The sequence below is a fragment of the Hypanus sabinus genome, chromosome 9 (genome assembly GCF_030144855.1).
Source record: "Hypanus sabinus isolate sHypSab1 chromosome 9, sHypSab1.hap1, whole genome shotgun sequence".
NCBI classification, from domain to species: domain Eukaryota; kingdom Metazoa; phylum Chordata; class Chondrichthyes; order Myliobatiformes; family Dasyatidae; genus Hypanus; species Hypanus sabinus.
In genome coordinates this window covers 64,395,630-64,414,842 of record NC_082714.1, presented here as the reverse complement: position 1 = coordinate 64,414,842, position 19,213 = coordinate 64,395,630, and the positions used below count along the sequence as shown (strand labels likewise).

Sequence of the window (19,213 nt, the reverse complement as noted above, 5' to 3'; positions counted from 1 at the left end):
TGTCCAATTCTTTCCAGCCCCTATCCTTGACACTTCACATGCTCTCAATCTTCTTTAACAACTTTTAATTCCCCGACTCTACCCACAATCAAGAAGTCTTTATAAGCTTTCTACTGCTTTCCTGACAAAAGAACCATTCAGTTCCCCTTCCCAGCCACCCTCCTCTGTCTGGCAAACTGGTCCTTACCCTTAACATTTTCTCCTTCAGCTCATCCCACTTCCTGCAAATGCAAGGGTTGGCCATAGATCTCAGCTATGCCAGCCTCTTCATTGGCTATGTGGGCAGTCCATGTTCCAAGCCTTTCCTGGTACCGCTCCCCAACTGTTTCTGCACTGCATTGGTGCTAAATCATGCACCCACGCTGAGCTCATCAATTTCATCAACTTTGTCTGCAACTTCTCCCCACCCTTAAATTCACTTGGTCCATTTCTGACACATCTACCCCCTTCTCAATCTCTCTGTCTTCATCTCTGGGGATCTTCCAATCCTATCTCTTCTGTCTCTGCCCCATCTGTTCCCAGGATGAGGCTTTCCTTTCCAGGACATCAGAGATGTCCTCCTTCTTCAAAGAGTGGGGTTTTCCTTCCTCTGCCATTGAATGTGCCCTATCTGCATCTCCTTTAATTCCCAGACATCCATGCTCACCCCATCTTCCTGCTGCCTTAAAGAGATCGAGTTCCTCTTGTCCTCGCCCACCACCACATATTCCTCCACATCCAACACATCCACCAAATACATCTTTACCTTCCCCCAACAGTCCACTTTCTGCAGGATTTGTGTATTTGTCTCTCCCCAATAATCTCCCTCTGGCACATATTCCTGCAAGTGACAGAAATGCGCCACTGGCCCATTCATCTCCTCCCTCACTGCCATTCAGGTCCCCAAACAGTCCTTCCAGTTGGGGCAACACTTCATCTGTGAATCTGTTGAGGTTGCCTGTTTTGTCCAGTGCTCCTGATGCAGCCTCCTCCACGTTGGTGAGACCCGATGCAAATTGGGGGACCATTTTGTTGAGCACCTCTGCTTCATCTGTCAAAAACAGAATTTCGCAGTGCCCAACCATTTTAATTCCTATCCTCATTTCAACAGATGCTGCCCGACCTGCTGAGTTCATCCAGCTTTTGTACGTGTTGATTTGACCATAGCATCTGCAGTGTACTTTGTGTTTTAATTCCTATCCTCATTCCTGTTCCAACACGTTGGCCTGTGGCCCCCTCTGCTGCCACCATGAGACCACTTTCAGGGTGGGGGAGCAACACCTCGTATTCCATCTAGGTAGCCTCCAAGCTGATGGCATGAACATTGACTTCTCTAACTTCCATTAATGCCCCTTTTCCCCTTCTGACCCCATCCCTGATATATTTAGGTTTTTTTTCCCCTCCCTTTCTCTCTGCCCATCACTCTGCCTGTTCTCCATCTCCCTCTGGTGCTGCCCTCCCCCTTTCTTTCTCCCTAGGCCTCCCGTCCCATGATCCTTTCCCTTCTCCAGCTCTGTATCCCTTTTGCCAATCACCTTTCTGGCTCTCAGCTTCACCCCACCCTCTCCGGTCTTCTCCTATCATTTTGCATTTTCCCCTCCCCCTCCTACTTTCAAATCTCTTACTATCTTTCCTTACAGTTAGTCCTGACGAAAGGTCTCGGCCCAAAATGTCAACAGTGCTCCTCCTTATAGATGCTGCCTGGCCTGCTGCGTTCCACCAGCATTTTGTGTGTGTTGCTTGATGACATGAGTATCAGTTTGTCCTCCGGTAACTTATTTTCCTTTTCCCCTCCCCTTCCCTCTTCTACTGCCCAGTGTGGCTTCTTGCCTCTTCCTCTCACCTACCTATCACTTCCCCATGGTGTCCATCTTTCTTCCCATCCTCTCGTGGTCCACTCTTCTCTCCTATCAGATTCCCTCTTTCCCAGCCATTTACCTTACCCACCCACCTGGTTTCATCTGTCACCTTATATCTAGTCCTCCTTCCCCTCCCTGCACCTTTTTATTCTGGCAAAATCCCCCTTCCTTTCCAGTCATGATGAAGGGTCCCAGTTGAAAACATCGACTGTTTCTTCATTTCCATGGATGCTAATTGATCTGCTGAGTTCCTCCAGCAATTTATGTGTGTTGCTCTAGATTTCCTGCAACTGCAGAATCTTTTGTGTTTGTGAAATTAATCGATCTCAGAAAGCAACATGGGCAGGAGTGTTTGGGCTCTGAGGATGGGCGAGAGATTACTGTCCAGGAAAGGGTATGTTCTGCTTATCAGCTTCACCTTTCCCATGTTGGATTAGGGTGACTACGATGGAGGCAAGGGGATTCACATGTGAGTTTTAGTTCAAGTTAGCAGGAAGGGGACCTGGAGAGGGACAACTGTGCTTTTGTGGATCTATTCTGACAGTATTTTTTTCTCTTGAATGATTTAGTAGTGTTTTTGTTTGTTTTTTTCTCATGGGATGTAGGTTTGGCCTGGGCTGACAGCATTCCCTGACTTTACAAATCCGGACACACACCAGTGGTGGTTGGATAACCTGCTGCACTTCCACAAGGCTGTGCCCTTTGATGGCCTCTGGATTGTAAGTATAATTTGCAGGACCAGGATAAGGCCATTTAGTCCCTCGAACTTGTCCTGCCTTTTAATTTGTTAACAACTGATCTGTATCTGAAATGTATCAGCTGCCCTTTGCTCCATATCCCTGAATTCAGTCAACCAACAAAGGTCCTGTCTTTAAATTCACCAATGACCCTCGGAAACCAGGCCCTCGGATGTGAAGTGAGTTCTAAATTTCCACCAAACAAGGATTGATATAGGATTGTTCTAAATGGATGGTTGATGGTCAGCATGGACTTGATGGGCTGAAGGGCCTGTGTTCATTGACTTTATGGCAATAGTGAGTGGACCATGTTCACAACGTCTCTGATGTAAGGAAGAGAAGTGGGGAAAGCAGGAGAAGGTTCATGCTTGTTAGTTTTATTCAGTGCTGATTAGTATGTGTGGTATTAGGAACAGCAGGCTCAGCTCTGGTAATGATGGGCACCACCTATATTTAAATGGTAGCTTACTACATTGGAAAACATTGCCTAGAGCAAGACAAAGTGTGACGCTGAGCTACCTATAAGGACAGGAGTAAGGAAGCACAATCATTGAGGCAGAGATTTAGCTGGAGAGGTGGATGAGAAAGGGAAAGAAAACTGAAGGCATAGTTGTGACACACAATGTGAGGCACTTGAGGTATGTAGGACAATATCAGGCATCAATCTGTATTCAGTGCTTTTTATTCACCCTTACTCCCCATCAGTTTGAAGGTACAGGAGCCTCAGGACTTGCACCACCAGGTTCAAGAACAATTTCTACCCCCCCACCATCAGGCTCCTGAACAACAGAGGATTACTACACTCACTTGCCCATCCATTGTGATGTTCCCACAACCAATGATCTCACTTTAATAACTATTCATCTTGTTATTTCATTCTCTCATTATTTATTGCTATATATTTATATTTGCATTTGCACAGCGTGTTGTCTTGTATCCTTTTGCACTTTAATTGATCCTGTTTATGTTACTATTCTATAGATTGGCTGTATGCTCGCAGGAGAAAGAATCTCAGGGTTGTGTGTAGTGACATATATGTACTCTGATAATAAATTTTACTTTGTGCTTGGAACGCTGAATCTCCTTTGTCTGAGGTACAATTGGCCTGCGGACATCAGGATTGTCACTATTCCTGTACCAAGGGTCAGATGAGCATGCTGGTTTTTAAAGACCCTAAACTCAGCCTGCCGTGCTTTATAGAGCACAGATGCTGAATCCCACATGGTCTTCTCTTCTGTCCCAGCTGTTTCTGTCAGTTTGTGGAGGTTAAATAGAAAGAAGTTTTTAGTTGAAACCTTAAAACCTTAACCTCTAGTATATAGTCTTCTCTGCATTTACTTCCCTCCAAACTGGAAGTAATTTGATTTCCATAAGCTATCCCTGCTGGTGTTTAAGATCCATGTGATAGTCCTCCTAATTTGTCAGCTTCTCTCATGTAAGTGCAAATACGAAGAAAGCACTTCAGCGCCTTTACTTCCTTAGAAGTTGTGAAGATTCAACATATCTAAAACTACAACGGACTTCTCTATAGTTGTGTGGTGGAGAGAATATTGACTGCATCACAGCCTGGTATGGAAACATCAATGCTCTTGAATGAAAAATCCTGTAAAAATCACAGCCCATGATGGGTAAAACCCTCCCACCATTGAGCACATCTATACAAAACATTGTCACAGGAAAGCAGGGACCCCCCACCACCAAAGACATGCTCTTTTACTGCTGTCATCAAGTAGAAGGTTCTGGAGCCTCAGGACTCACACTACCAGGTTCAGGAATAGTTATTACACTTCAAACATCAGACTCTTGAAACAAAGGGTATAACTTCACTTATAGCTTCTCCCTCTCAAATTGCAAGGTGAATTCTAAGGTGATCATTGCCTCCTAAGGGTTCCTTTACCTTAAGCTCCCTCATCAAATCTGGTTCATTATACAACACCCAATCCAGAATATCTGATCCTCTAGTGCGCTCAACCACAAGCTGCTCTAAAAAGCCATTTCATAGACATTCTACAAATTCTCTCTCTTGGGATCTAGTATTAACCTGTTTTTGCCAATCTACTTGCATCTACCTGTCCTTTTGGCATGCCTTTTATATCTCCAGTTGTAACTTGTAGACCACATTCTGGCTACTGTTTGGTGGCCTGCATATAACTCCCATCATGGTCTTTCTACTCTTGCACTTTCTTAACTCTACCCACAAGGATTCTACATCTTCCTTCTATGTTTAATATTGCTCATCTTGGATCCATTCTATTTTGCCGGCAACAGAATAATAATTAAACCACTGAATGGTTAGAGCCCAGATGGAGGCCATTGAGCCCATAATTCCCCTCTTGTTCTGTACAATAGCAGCTCACCGCTTCCATTTGCCACCAGTTTTTCTCTTCCCTGTATTGGTCCTGTTCTTTCTTGAGAGCCAAGATGCAGCCTGCCTCCTGTACCACTACATCTGCAGACAGTGTATTGTGGATTCCAGTCACATATTGCATTAATAGATTTCCTCATTCATTCTCTTCCCCTTTATTTTATACCTGAGATTTGTTTTCCTGAACCCTTACATCAAAAGGAAAAATATCCAATAATCCACTGTGTCCTGCACCTCATTTTATATACTTGTATCCAATTTCCCCTCAGCCTTCTGTAAATAAAACAGTTCCTGCCTCTCCTTCTGTCCTTCCCAGTGCTGTTATACCCTTTAACATTGAAGAGTGGGACTTTGCACAGCACTAGTGGGCCTGCCATGTTAATGAAAACTTCCTATCTATCACTTTAAACTTTCCAGAGGTTAACCTCAGTAGCATTTTTATTTATTCATCTTTCTGGAACATTCTAGGACATGAACGAGCCTTCCAACTTTGTGGATGGATCTGAGAGTGGGTGCCCAACGAACAAGCTCGAAAACCCTCCCTATGTCCCAGGTGAAGAGTGAATCAGGCCTTGGAGACGCAGTGGGAATGATACCCTTCACTGTCAGATAGGGGCAGAAAGGAGGAGGGCAGAAAAAATAAACTGGAATGAAGGCTATCTGGGCAGGAATGATAAATCGGAAAGGAGGATATCTGGAGTGGAAAAATAAACTAGAAAAAGGATAAACAGGAAGGCAGGATAAACAGGAAAACAGAGTATGGAAGTTATTGTATGGGACTAGCTTTTTGTTATGAAAAATGTTCTTGGTTTAATAGCTCATTGCCATTCTGAAGTTGTTACTCCTTAGAATTGGGAGTGCCATGAGCGAAGAGGAGAGCAGTAGATGAGGGCACCAGCAACACGATTAGAAGAGAGAGTCAGTTAGTGGGGTGCTCACTGGGGAGGGGAGAAAAGGTCGGTAGTGAGGATTAATGTTGCTGAGTGTGAAGGTGGACTATTGATATGGGAGGATCACTAATGAGGGGGGCATGGCAAATGAAAATGGGATGGGGAGAATTGGGGACGTGAGTGAGAGAGTGTAGAATTATTTATGAGGAAGAGTGTGGAGAGTTGGTGAGAGCAGAGGACTGTGAGGGGCTGGAGGGGGTCAAAAGGTATTAATGGGGAGGGCATTTGGTTGGATTGTGATGAGGGATGAGGAAGGGAGGGGTAGGATTGGTAGTGAGAGGGAAAGTGAGGAGAAGTTTAGTGGAGAGAGGCAGGATGATGGGGTGACGTGGATCTGTGGTGAATGGGAGAATTGTGTCATGACTGTGGTAAGTGTTGAGTGGAGGTGGTGATAGTGATAGTAAAAGTAAAATGATGTGATAGTAAAAGTCAGTGTGAGTAGGGAGTGGTTTGTGCCTCAGTACTTTTGAAGTTACACATTCTGCTTTGTTTTCTCATAGATGTGCTGGGTGGCAGCTTATGCAGTAAAACCATTTGTGCCTCAGTAAAGCAGAAGATATCTACACACTATAATGTACATAACCTGTATGGGCTGATGGAGGCCAAGGCCTCAGCAAGGTCAGTTTGTGTGAACTTTCATATGGATTCTGGAAAGAACCATCAGAAATAATATAAAGCAGAGTTATAGAGCATCATATAGACTCACAGAACCCTTCTGCCTGACTTGTCCTTGCAAATCAAGGTGCTTACCTGAACTGCATTTGGCCCTACTTTCCATTTCCCTGTACAAATTTCTTTTAGCTTTATATATTTATATGCAACCGTACCATTTCCTCAGGCTGCTCATTCCATTTATGTGAAAAAATTGACTCTCAGATGCCCTTTTAAAATTTCCCCCCTCATCTTAAATCTGTGCACTCTAGTTTAAAAGTTTGGGACCATTGACCTTATCTATGTGGCTCATGACCTTATAAACTTCCACAAGGCTCCCTTTGCTCAAGGGAAAACCATCTCAGCCTGCCCAGTCTCAATTCATAACTCCAGTCCCAGTAACACCTTTGTGAATCCTTTCTACACCTTCTCTCACTTAATCACATCCTTCCTTTCCCATAGTGACCCAAACTCTGCACAATACTCCAGCGATGGTCTCACCAATGTCTTGTAAAGCTGTAACATGATGTCCAAACTCTTATATTCAGTGTCCTGACCCACAAAGGCCAGTGTTCCAAAAACTTACTTCGCAACCTTGCCTCTGTGTGTTCTAAGTTGACTGGGCTTTTAAAAGAATAAGCATTTTCTAATATGTCGATGGGCTAAAATGCTACTTTCTCTTTGTTCTAGTGCTTTGATTAAAATCCGTAAAAAACGACCATTTGTCATTTCCCGATCAACATTCCCAAGTCAAGGCAAGTACTCGGGACATTGGCTGGGAGACAATAGGAGCCAGTGGAGAGACATGTACTTTTCTATTCCAGGTAAGAATCTGTGAATGTGTTGTAAGCTCTGAGTTCTGTTTTAGCTTTTGTTTTTGTTAAGAAATTACCTGACCTAGGAAATAGATCTTTAATTTTACACATCAACAATGAAAGCACAAAATCAAAACCTTGAATGCTCCTGCACTAGAGAGGTCAGCAATTGCATAGACATTGGTGAACATTAAAAAAAAATGTCTTGCCTTGGTTTGATGTATTTGTTCAGTGGTTCCACGGCTCAACGGCAACAAAATCAAGTCAGCAGGTTCTTGGGTGTTAACAAATCAGATGGCTGGCATACAGATGCAATCCAAAGGAAAATGCCAACACCCTTAATTCTTAGGAGGTTAAGGATATTCAGCTTGTCATTGAACACCCTAACAAAGTTTTACAGATGTACAGTTGGAAGAATCCTGACTGGTTGATCATGGTCTGGTACAGCATTTTGAATGTCCAGGAACTCAAGAAGCTGCAGAGAATAGCGGAGTCTCCCCAATACATCAGGGCACATCCCTCCCACCATTAATAGTATGTACAGGAGCTGCTGCCTCTAGGAGGCAACATTCATGCTGAAAGATCCCCACCACCCAGGCAATGCCGTCTTTTCACAGAATCCATCGAGCAGGAGGTATAAAAGCCTGAAGTCCCACACCACTAGGTTCAAGAACTCTTACCACTGCGGTTTAGCAACACTGTGGGCACTTGACCACCTTGCACTAAAATGCATTTTCTTGTAAAAACTGTGTATAATCTACAGTTGTGTTTTTCTTGTGAATGCTGCTTATGATGTTATGTGTCTGTGACACTTCAGCAGGCATATTTTCCAATACACCTGTGCATATGATAATAAACTCAACTTTGACTTTGATCTACTTCCTTAGTGCCCGTTACACTGTTGGCATTTACAGCAGCAATGAAGATCCTCCATCTCTGGTGGTGTTCAGGTCTTCCTTCATCATGTTAGTAGCTGCACACTTGTCAGTCATGTTGTCCTGGATGGAGACTCAATACCATCACACTCAGATGTAGAAAGATTCTTCTTCGCTATTTCCTTAACAATTTGGTTTTACCAGCAAGGGTTGTTGAACCCTTGAGATGAACCCCTGAACCTGGAGGACCAGTGGCCCACTCTTAGTCTGGCCTCTACCCTTTGACCTGTTTGGCATGGGTGACCCTGCAAGAAGCTGAAGCATAAAGCCCTGACTCCAGCTAGCTTAGCTCACCAGGTCATTGACACAGGCAGGTCTCCAAACCATGACATGGTTGTGCTCCTTTTTGAGCATGACTTCGATATCCTTTAATGAAATTGGACCAACCATTTGAAGGCACAGTATGTTCTAGCATAACTATCATTTTTCCTGTGTCATTTACACATATCATAACATTACCCATTCTATGTCAGTAATGTGTAGTTCCTGTGAACATCGGGGTCAAAGTTGAAACAACCATGTAACCTAATTCACTAACTGCAGGGGAGAGTTGAGGTTGCAGCAGCCTCAGTATGGGAGGAAAAGGCTGAGAGTGCCCTGATTGAAAATGGGGCAGAATGGGAGACTGGGGGGAAAGGAAATGCAGTGCTCTGCACTGGCCAATCTACAATCTACGGGTAAACTACTGCCAATCGTTTACTTCTAGGACTGTCAGAAATTTAGCATTTTTCTGCTGTGGATCACCTGAGTGGACAGAAGGGCTTGAGGCAGCAGCTGATTAGAACACACAAGAAAATGAGTACCCAAGAGATTTCAGGCGCTGGAATCTGGCACCACAAACCCAGAACATTGATAGGCCTGATGCAGGGTTTTGATCTGAAACTTTGACAATTCCTTTCTCCCCACTGATGTTCTTCAGCCTCTTGTGTCCTTCCAGCAGATCATCTGTTGCACCAAAATGGGGCTCTGGGTTTCTCAAGCCGGCTATCCCAGCGTTTGTTTGTCATTGAACTGTAGTTGCTGTGGGAATAGAGGAACTGCGGCTTTTGGGCAGGAATGAGATCACCTGTCTCAGTAAGGATGGCGACTGAGAGATATACATTGACCACAAAACCCGAGGCACCTAGTGTCACAGGATTGTTTACATCCCCTGGGGAGGACAGACGAGCAGGGTTCAACCTTTCATCTAAGTTATGGCATCTATGTCAGAGTGACAATCCCTCTCTACTGTATCAGGGCAGTCAACTTGTTTTCACATCTGGAGAGAGCATTAAAACCAGGGCTTTCCAACTCAGCAGTGAAAGAATGATGTGCCACATCACAAATGAATAACCACACAAATAAAACAGCTATAATGTCCATTTAGAGTTAAAGAGTTATACAGCATTGAAACAGACCCTCTCATTGCTGTTGTAGGTAGGGGAATTAAGGGTTATGGGGAAAAGGCAGGTAGGTGGAAATGAGTCCATGGCCAGATCAGTCATGATCTTATTGAATGGTGGAGCAGGCTTGATGGGCCAGATGGCCTACTCTTGCTCCTACTTCTTATGTTCATCCATTATGTTCACACCCCCGATCAATCATCCTTTTGTATTGATCCCATTTTATTCCCACATTCCCATCAATTCCCTCCAGATTCTACCACTCTCTTACACAGCAGCAAATTCGTCTGCTGACTGGCATTTTTTGAGGATGTTGGAGGAATCTGGAGCAGCTGGAGGGAGCCCACACATCCTCGGGGAGTACCTGAGTTATTGAGTAATTGAACCTGTGTCATTGGACTTCGAGGCAGGGGCAGCAACTGTATCACCATGCCATCTATATTCTGTCCTTAACAGCACAGATGTTCAAAGGCAGTATGGTCAAATGAACTGTAAACTGCAAGGGCCACAAAGTGGGCAGATGGCAAAAGCTTAGTTGTGAAGGTGGGATTTAAGGACCCACCTTCCTGATCAACAAGTACAGACTGGCTGGGCATTATGCTCTGTTGTTGAGTTCTTGTGCCCGAGCCACTGGCTCACAAAAGTAATTTAAGTGTCAAAACCTACAATGCTGCAAATCTGATCATTGGGCTGAAATCTTAACTCTATCTCTCCATAGTGTTTTCAGCAGTTTCTGTTTTTATTGCATGACATTAGAAGCATCAATAACTCCTTGGTATTCTGTTACGAGGACTTGCCCAACAATCTGTCAAGCTATGAAGCATATTACAGATGGGAAAAAAGGCACTTTCATTCATGGAGTGAACTACGGGCCTGAGGGTCTTGGTAATAGATCGCAGGATCAATCAAAATTTGGGGGTATTAGGGGACCAGAACTTGATGAGTGTGGATGTTATGGAGGGAGATAGGATTGGTGCAAGCATGGTTGAGTGGGACAGTGGAAGGATTTATAACCACTGTTGAAAGTCGATTCAATGCAAGTCAGCAGGTTAGGGGTGATTTAGTTATACAGCATAGAAACATATCCTTTAGTCCAACCTCAAAGATGGTGGCATGCTTGGTCGTAGTGGCTTCTATGGATTCAACAAATAATGCAAATTATTGTCCCAACCATTTTACTTGTGATTGTAAGACCCTGTTGAACATTGATAATACAAAATACTACAAGTGTGGTTCATTACTTCATTGGTGAGACCGATTAGTTCATTAGTATATCTACCCGGGGAGGAGGCACCGGAGGCAGTGTGGGAGAGAACGGAGGTGCGGCAGTGAAATGCTGGTTTGGGGGTGGCCCCTGCTGGTCAACTCTTCTGTCAGTATTGCTCTCCAATGTTCTCTCCCTGGAAGACAAGCTGGATAGCCTTTGCGGCTGACCCAGTGTGAGATGAGGAACTGCTGCGTGCTTGTTCTTGCAGAAATGTGGCTCAAGGACAACATCCCATGCACCTTCAAACTTCAGGCCATGCCACTCAGTGGTTTGTGTTAATACTATTTTGTGACTGTGTGTGTTGTGTGTTACTGTATGCTACGTGTGACTGTATCTGCTGTGTGTTACTGTATGCTATGTGTGACTGTATGTGTTGTGTGTTACTGTATGCTACGTGTGACTGTATCTGCTGTGTGTTACTGTATGCTACATATGACTATGTTGTGTGTCACTGTATGCTACGTGTGACTATGTGCTCTGTGTTACTGTATGCTACGTGTGACTGTATGTGGTGTGTTACTGTATGCTACGTGTGACTATGTGCTGTGTGTTACTGTATGCTACATGTGACTGTGTTGTGTGTTGCTGTATGCTACGTGTGACTGTATGTGTTGTATGTTACTGTATGCTACGCGTGACTGTGTGCTGTGTGTTACTGTATGCTACATGTGACTATGTTGTGTGTTACTGTATGCTACGTGTGACTGTATGTGTTGTATGTTACTGTATGCTACGCGTGACTGTGTGCTGTGTGTTACTGTATGCTACATGTGACTGTGTTGTGTGTTGCTGTATGCTACGTGTGACTGTATGTGCTGTGGTTTGCACTTTGATCCTGGAATAATGCTGCATTGTTTAGCTGTATACACGTGTGTGGTTGAATGACAATTAAACTTGAACTTGGACTTATCCATGCCAACCGAGGTGCCAATTCAAGTTAATCCCATGAAGTCTGCATTTGGCCCACTTCCCTCTTAACCTTCTGTGTCCATAAACATGTCTACATCTTCTAAAGACTAATTGTACTTAATTGAATTGAAGCTACTTCTTCTGCAGCTTGATCCATATACCCACCATGCTCTGCATGATAATCATGGGTTAGGACAAGGGCAGCTGGCATGAAATTCAAGACTTACTGCAGACGTTAGAGGTTTGCCAATGTGAACAGACTGCGTGAGCAAGATTACAGTGAGTCACGTTGTTATCTCTATGCACCTTGACCCCTTTCTGTTCCACAGGTATCCTGAACTTCAATATGTTTGGAATTCCTTTGGTCGGTGCAGACATATGTGGATTTGGCGGCAGTACCACAGAGGAAATGTGCGTGCGATGGATGCAGCTTGGTTCTTTCTACCCCTTCTCTCGGAACCACAACACCCAAAATGAGAAGGTGGTCCAGAGTTTGTAACTTATACTTGCATGTGTTTATTTAGAAAAACATTCTGAAAAAGGAAAGACTTGTAGTAATACTGAGCCCTTCATGACTACAGCATGTCCCTGGGCATTATTCCAGTTTTTGAAGAGTTGTCACTAATGTGCCAACTAGCTTATGCACAGCAAGAGCCACAATTCGCAATGTTAACCAGTTGGGTTAACTTCGTTTTCTGATGTTAGTTGAGAAATATTTCCGTAACACCAGAGGACAGACCACTGGTTTTCTTCAAAATAGTTCCTGCCGTACTTTAACACCTAGCTGAATGATTAAAGGGTTTAATGTCCATATATGAAAGACAGAAGCTCCATTGGTGCAGTATGCCCTCACTATTGCAGTGCACTGTCTACCTAGATACTGCATCCAGAGTGTGTCTCTTGGTGGTGGAGGGGGAATCACAATTCCAGCAGCTGTCTTGGATAGGGGGATCATTCCCAGGATCCCATTACCATTGTTCTCGGATTATAAGATCATAAGGTATAGGAGCAGGATTAGGCCTTTCCACCCATTGATTCTGCTTCACTATTCAATCATAGCTGATTTTTTTTTCAAACAACTTCTCCCCGTAACCATTAACCTACTTACCAATCAAGAACCTATGCATTTCAGCTTAAGTACACCCAATAACCTGGAATCCACAGACTCAAAATCCTTTGGCTGGAGAAATTGCTGCTCATTTCAGTGGCTCTTTAATCCGAGGCTCTGCCTTCAGATCTTAGACTTTCCTACTAATGGAAACAGCCTCTCCATGTCCACTATATACAGGTCTTTAAGTATTTAGTAGATTTGGGTGAGAATTCTTCCCCCACCACCCCCCAATTCTAATGAACTCCACCAAGTACAGACACTGCTCTCTGAAGGGCTAACACTTCCTCTTGGAAATAGTAAATAAATTAGGGTGCTGTTATACCCTGGGGAGTTCTCCACTGTCTCCCAACAATGGAAGCACTACCTGAGGGCACTTGATATCAGGTAGCAGTCATACTGAGATGTTTTCATCCACTGAGAGTCAATGGGAATATTTCAAGGATCCTGGATAAAATCAGTTAATAAATACCCACATCATTAGTCAGACGTTGCTTGGGCAGGCGAGGCAATTTCCAGCTAATATTTTTCACCGAGTCAGCATCTCTCCTGCAAGATAATGGCCCATGTTATGGCGGTAGGACTGAGACGAGGACCTCAGGACATTAACCATCCCTTAAACTCTGCAACATCCTGCATTGCTTCTTTGGCAGTTATAAGATTTAGATTGAAGACAACAATGGGTCTGAGTTAATATAGTTGCAATTTTCTGCCATTACTTTAATGATGGTTCTCTTTTCTCTGAAATGGCTTCTCTGTTCTCCAGGCTCAGGACCCGACTGCGTTCAGTGCACCGGCTCAAGCTGCAATGAAGCATGCCCTCCTTACCCGCTATTCTCTGCTCCCATACCTCTACACGCTCTTCCATCACTCACATATCCAGGGAGAAACTGTTGCCAGAGCCCTCCTCTTTGAGTAAGTTTAGGTCTTTAAGGTCTTAAACCTAAAGTTTAACTTTAGGTCTTTATTCTTTGGAGTGTAGAAGGTTGAGGGGAGACTTGATAAAGGTATTTAAAATTGTGAGGAGGATAGATAGAGTTGACATGGATAGGCTTTTTCCATTGAGAGTAGGGGAGATTCAAACAAGAGGACATGAGTTGAGAGTTGGGGGCAAAAGTTTAGGGGTAACATGAGGGGGAATTTCTTTACTCAGAGAGTGGTAGCTATGTGGAACGAGCTTCCAGTGGAAGTGGTAGAGGCAGGTTCGGTATTGTCATTTAAAGTAAAATTGGATAGGTATATAGACAGGAAAGGAATGGAGGGTTATGGGCTGAGTTCGGCCCAGTGGGACTAGGTGAGAGTAAGCGTTCGGCACGGACTAGAAGGGCTGAGGTGGCCTGTTTCCGTGCTGTAATTGTTATATGGTTATAAGTTGTGACTTCATAATACTACTCTGTTCTTAGAATCATCAGGCAGAAGGCTCTAATGATCCCATTCTCATGATTGTTATCAGGACCAAGACATTGATAGGAAATGGAAGAAAGAGTACAAGAGTCTAGTAAGAAAAGATCAGCAAAAGTTAATGTAGACGTCTCACAGACTGAGAGAGGAGAAACCATATTAGATGTGAAAGAAATCTCAGACAACTTGGACAAATTTCACACAGAAGAAGAAATCTCTTGTAAGTAGAGGAGAACTGCAGGTTGAGAATGAATGAAGAGCTAAAAACAAGTTAAAGGTCAAACATTGAGGAAAATATTGGAACTATATTAGAAAAATATTGAGAAGTAATAGATCCCCAGGACCTAATAGGCTGCACTCTAAGGGTGTGAAGGGGGTGACTGGAATAGTGGAAGCTATGGAATTTTCTGAAATTCCATAGCTTCCAGAACAAATCCCATAGATTGGAATGTAATGAATATATTCCCAGTAATTAAGAAAAGAGGGAGTGATGGAACTAGTAGTAATCCGGCATCAGTAGCAAGGCAAATGTTGGAATCTATCATTAAGGAAGTGGTAACAGGACACTTTGAAAATACTGATAGAATTGGACAGATTCAACATGGACTTATGATCGGGAAATCCTCCTAACAAATGTAAACATTATCTGGGGTGGATAGAGCATTATGGATAAGGGTGAATAAGTGGATATGTTATCAGAATCAGATTTAATATCACTGGCATGTGTCATGAAATTTGTTGTTTTCTGGCAGCAGTACATCATAAGTAATAAAAAACTATAAATTACATATGTAAATTACAAATATAAAAATAAATTAAGTAAGTAGTGCAAAAGGGAAGGAAAAAAAGTGAAGTAGTGTACATGGGTTCCTTGACCTTTTAGAAATCTGATGGCAGAGGGGAAGAAACTGTTCCTGAAACATTGAGAGTGTGTCTTCAGGCTCCATGATGGTGGATTGAGAAAAGGGCATGTCCTGAGTGATGAGGTTCCTTAATGGTGGATGCTGCCTTTTTGAGACTTCGTCTGTTGAAGATGCCCTTGATGCTGGTGCCCATGATGGAGCTGGCTGAGTCTGCAACTTATTTCAGCTTTTACTGATCCTGTGCAGTGGCCCCTTCATAACAGAGGAAGAAGCAACTTGTTAAAATGCTCTCCATGTCACATCTGTTGAAAATGGCAAAAGTCTTTGGTGACATAACGAGTCTACTCAAACTCCTAATGAAGTATAGCCACCGTCATGCCTTATCTGTAATTCCCTCAATATGTTGGGCCCGGGATAGATATTCAGGGATGTTGACACCCAGGAACTTGAAATTGCTCACCCTTTCCACTTCTGATCCCTCAATAAGGATCAGAAATGGTGTGTTTTCCCTCAGCTTTCCCTTCCTGAAGTCCATGGCCTTACTGACATTGAATGCAAGGTTATTGTTGTGACACCACTCGACCAGCTGATGTATCTCACTTCGTACACTTCCTCATCACTATATGGAATTCTGCCAATAGTTGTGATATTGGCAAATTTATAGGTAGTGTTTTAAGTGTAGTTTTATTCTCTCTTTCAAAGTGTGCATAGAAAACATTGAACACATATATGAGTGAGGCTTCACAGCCATTCATATTGTTAAGCTTTGCCTTGTAAATAATGGCTTGCAAACTGTGCCAGAGCTGAGGTTCATTGGATTTTTTCTCTAACTTCAATGGCTTTTAAAATAGCCTTCTATAAATCATATATGGACCTGTATAGTTCTGGATCACTGATCTTGAATGCCAGAGATCTGGCCCACACCTGGCTACAAATCTCCTGGTTTATCCATGGCTTTTGCTTTGGGTACAGGTATATCTGGTACTTTCTCGAAGACACACAGGTCTCGATGAAGTTGGGGACGACTGTGGCGTATTCATTCAGATTCGAGGATGAATCCCTGAACCTTGTCCAGTCCACTGACTCAAAGCGGTCCTGTAAGCGCTTCTCTGCCTCCTTTGACCATACCTTCCTCTTTATCACCACTGGTGTTGCAGTCTTTAGTCTCTGCCTACTGGCTGGAAGTAGAGGTGCAGCCAGGTGATTGGACTTTTCAAGTGCAGGCATGGGATGGCATAGTAAGCATTCTTGATGTTATAACAGTGGCCAATTGTATTGGCTCTTCTGGTTCCACACGTGTTATGTTGGTGGTAGTTGTTCAGAGATGTCTTCAAGCTGGCCTGGTTGAAATCCCCGCAGTGATAGGGAAGGCATCTGAGTGCCCAGTTTCGTTACTGTTGATCACAGTGCTCAGCTCCTCCAGTGCCTGTCTGATGTTGGCCAGAGGTGTAATGTTCACTTGCGACCAGGATCATAGTGGAAAACTCACTCAGCAGATAAAATGGATGACACTTGATGTTCCAGGTCGGGTGAGCAGGATTGAGACAGAACTACCATGTCTATGCACCATAATGTGAATTATGAAACATACTCCAGCCCCTCTACATTTAAAAGACTCAGCCATCTTGACTTTGCAGTGAATGGCGAAGCCCTCGGGCTGCAATGTTGCACCTGAAATAGAGGGTGTAAGCCACGTCTCTGTGAAGTGAAGTACACCACAATCCCTGATGTCTCTGGTACTGCAATCTTGCACTTAGGGCCTCAAATTTATTTTCCAGAAACTGTACGTTCACTGGTAGGGAGTTAGGAGTGTGGGAGGGTGGGGGTTGGTTTAAGGCCTCTGCATTTCCATTGTACCTGAAGACCAGCCAGCTTTCCCTACTTCCTTTTTCTTAAAGGGAAACTGCACTTGCAAACTGAGGCTGCTGTCGGAAGTCTACCTCAATCGATAGATTTTTAAACGTCTTAAAATGACGTTGCTTACTCGAGTACCCACATGGCTGTGACTGAATTTCAGCTGAGGTAGTCCTAAACAGGAATATTTGATCATTCCCATCAGAGTTGCATGCAAAGAGTCGCCACTTATCGGCGGCATCTTCTTCGGTTAGCCTCCTGCACCCTTTGATGACCCCAAGAGGTGTCGCAGGGGCTCAGCTAATAGATCTGCTGTGTGACATCCGCGGAGTGCTAGCTTCATTCCTGATATCCTGTATGGAGTTTGCACCTTCTCCCTCTGATCTTGTATGTTTCCCTGGCTGCTGCAGTTTCATTCTACATCCCAGAGATATACAAGTTGGAGAGAGTAGTGGAATCTGGAGGGAGTTGACGGAGATGGGGGAAGGGTAGAATGGTTTGGGTAAGATTAGTGTAAATTGTTGGATGGTGTGGATGTGTTGGAGAAAGGGGCTGGTATGTGGCATGACTATAAACAAAATTTTAAAAAGTGGGATTTACAGTAGTGGAATGGGATGAACATAATTAAACATTCTCTGTCAGAGAACCATGTGTAATATAGACAGACAGATAGACATACTTGATTGATCCCGAGGGAAATTGGGTTTCGTTACAGTCGCACCAACCAAGAATAGTGTAGAAATATAGCAATGTAAAACCATAAATAATTAAATAATAATAAGTAAATTATGCCAAGTGGAAATAAGTCCAGGACCAGCCTATTGGCTCAGGGTGTCTGACACTCCGAGGGACGAGTTGTTAAGTTTGATGGCCACAGGCAGGAATGACTTCCTATGACGCTCAGTGTTGCATCTTGGTGGAATAAATCTCTGGCTGAATGTACTCCTGTGCCTAATGAGTACATTATGGAGTGGATGGGAGATATCCAGTGGCCTGCAGGGAAGTTGTAGAGATGCCTGAATGGGAGACAGGTGGATTAAGTAAATAGATGAGGACATGACAGATGGACTATAAATTTGGAAAAATGAGAGGTCATCCATCCACTTAGGTAGACGATTTAGAAAGTTGGATTTCTTTTTAAATGGGGAGAGACTAACTGGGGTTGGTACAGATCCTTTCCCGTTTATGAACACCTGATTTATGTACATGCAGGCAAATGTGGGAGAATGGCAGAATGGATTTGCCAGCTCCCACAGGGCTGCAGACATCTTATACCGTGTCAAAACTCAGTTTGCATCCACATTTCTGACTTGCAGACAATTTGCATTATGATCAGTTGAGAACAACAGAGCCATGCTGTAACTTGGGGAGGATCTGTATTCGGAGGAACATGGGTGTACACATTCTCTAAAAATCAATTTGAAAGTACAGCAAGCAATTAGGAAGGGAAATGGTATGTTGGCCTTCATTGCAAGAGAATTCAAGTACAAGAGTAGGGAAATCTTCCTTCAGTTATATGGAGCTGTGGAGAGAGCACACCAGGAGTGTTGTGTGTTCTTCTGTCTAGTGTGGGGGCTTGTTGAGAGCCCTCTTTCTCTTCAACCGAGTGTTTTGTATCTGTCCCTCTTTTTCAATTCAGGTTTCCTGAAGATAGAAATACTCTCTCCATTGACCAACAGTTCCTGTGGGGTCGTAGCCTCCTCATTTCACCAGTGTTAGAGCCAGGGACCAGTGCTGTGACTGCGTACTTCCCAAAAGGGGTTTGGTATGACTTCTACACGGTAAGTTGGAATAGGTTGCTTGTTAACTGGAGAGGATGTTGTCAGCTCTTGTGCACGGCACATAAACAGTTTATTGTTTGTACTTGTGGGAGTATATCGGAGCTGTAAGAGTGCTTCAGTGAACAGCAATCATACCTCTAGGACAGAAATTTAAATGATTAACTTCCAGTCCGGACACACAAATCCGGGCTGCCACACTCAAAGAGAGAGGAATGTTGCACTGTCAGAAGTGCTTTGTTTAGGCTGAAATTCAGCACTTCTCACTATATTTTACATTCAGATTTGTTTCTTTTCTATTGTTCACCTCAGTATACATATGTATAGAATGAAATGTCTGCATGGCACATAAACCAAATC

The 19,213-nt window shown here is 43.6% G+C and overlaps 1 protein-coding gene across 1 annotated transcript in view; it reads left to right on the top strand.

The window, feature by feature from the left end:
• Positions 1-19,213, top strand: part of gaa2 (alpha glucosidase 2) — a 69,197-nt gene that overhangs the window by 37,119 nt on the left and 12,865 nt on the right. The window contains exons 10-16 of the mRNA XM_059979786.1: positions 2,444-2,557; positions 5,409-5,493; positions 6,391-6,508; positions 7,232-7,365; positions 12,179-12,330; positions 13,724-13,872; positions 18,715-18,856. Coding sequence (XP_059835769.1) covers positions 2,444-2,557; positions 5,409-5,493; positions 6,391-6,508; positions 7,232-7,365; positions 12,179-12,330; positions 13,724-13,872; positions 18,715-18,856 — 894 coding nt within the window. The remainder of the gene's footprint in view (positions 1-2,443; positions 2,558-5,408; positions 5,494-6,390; positions 6,509-7,231; positions 7,366-12,178; positions 12,331-13,723; positions 13,873-18,714; positions 18,857-19,213) is intronic.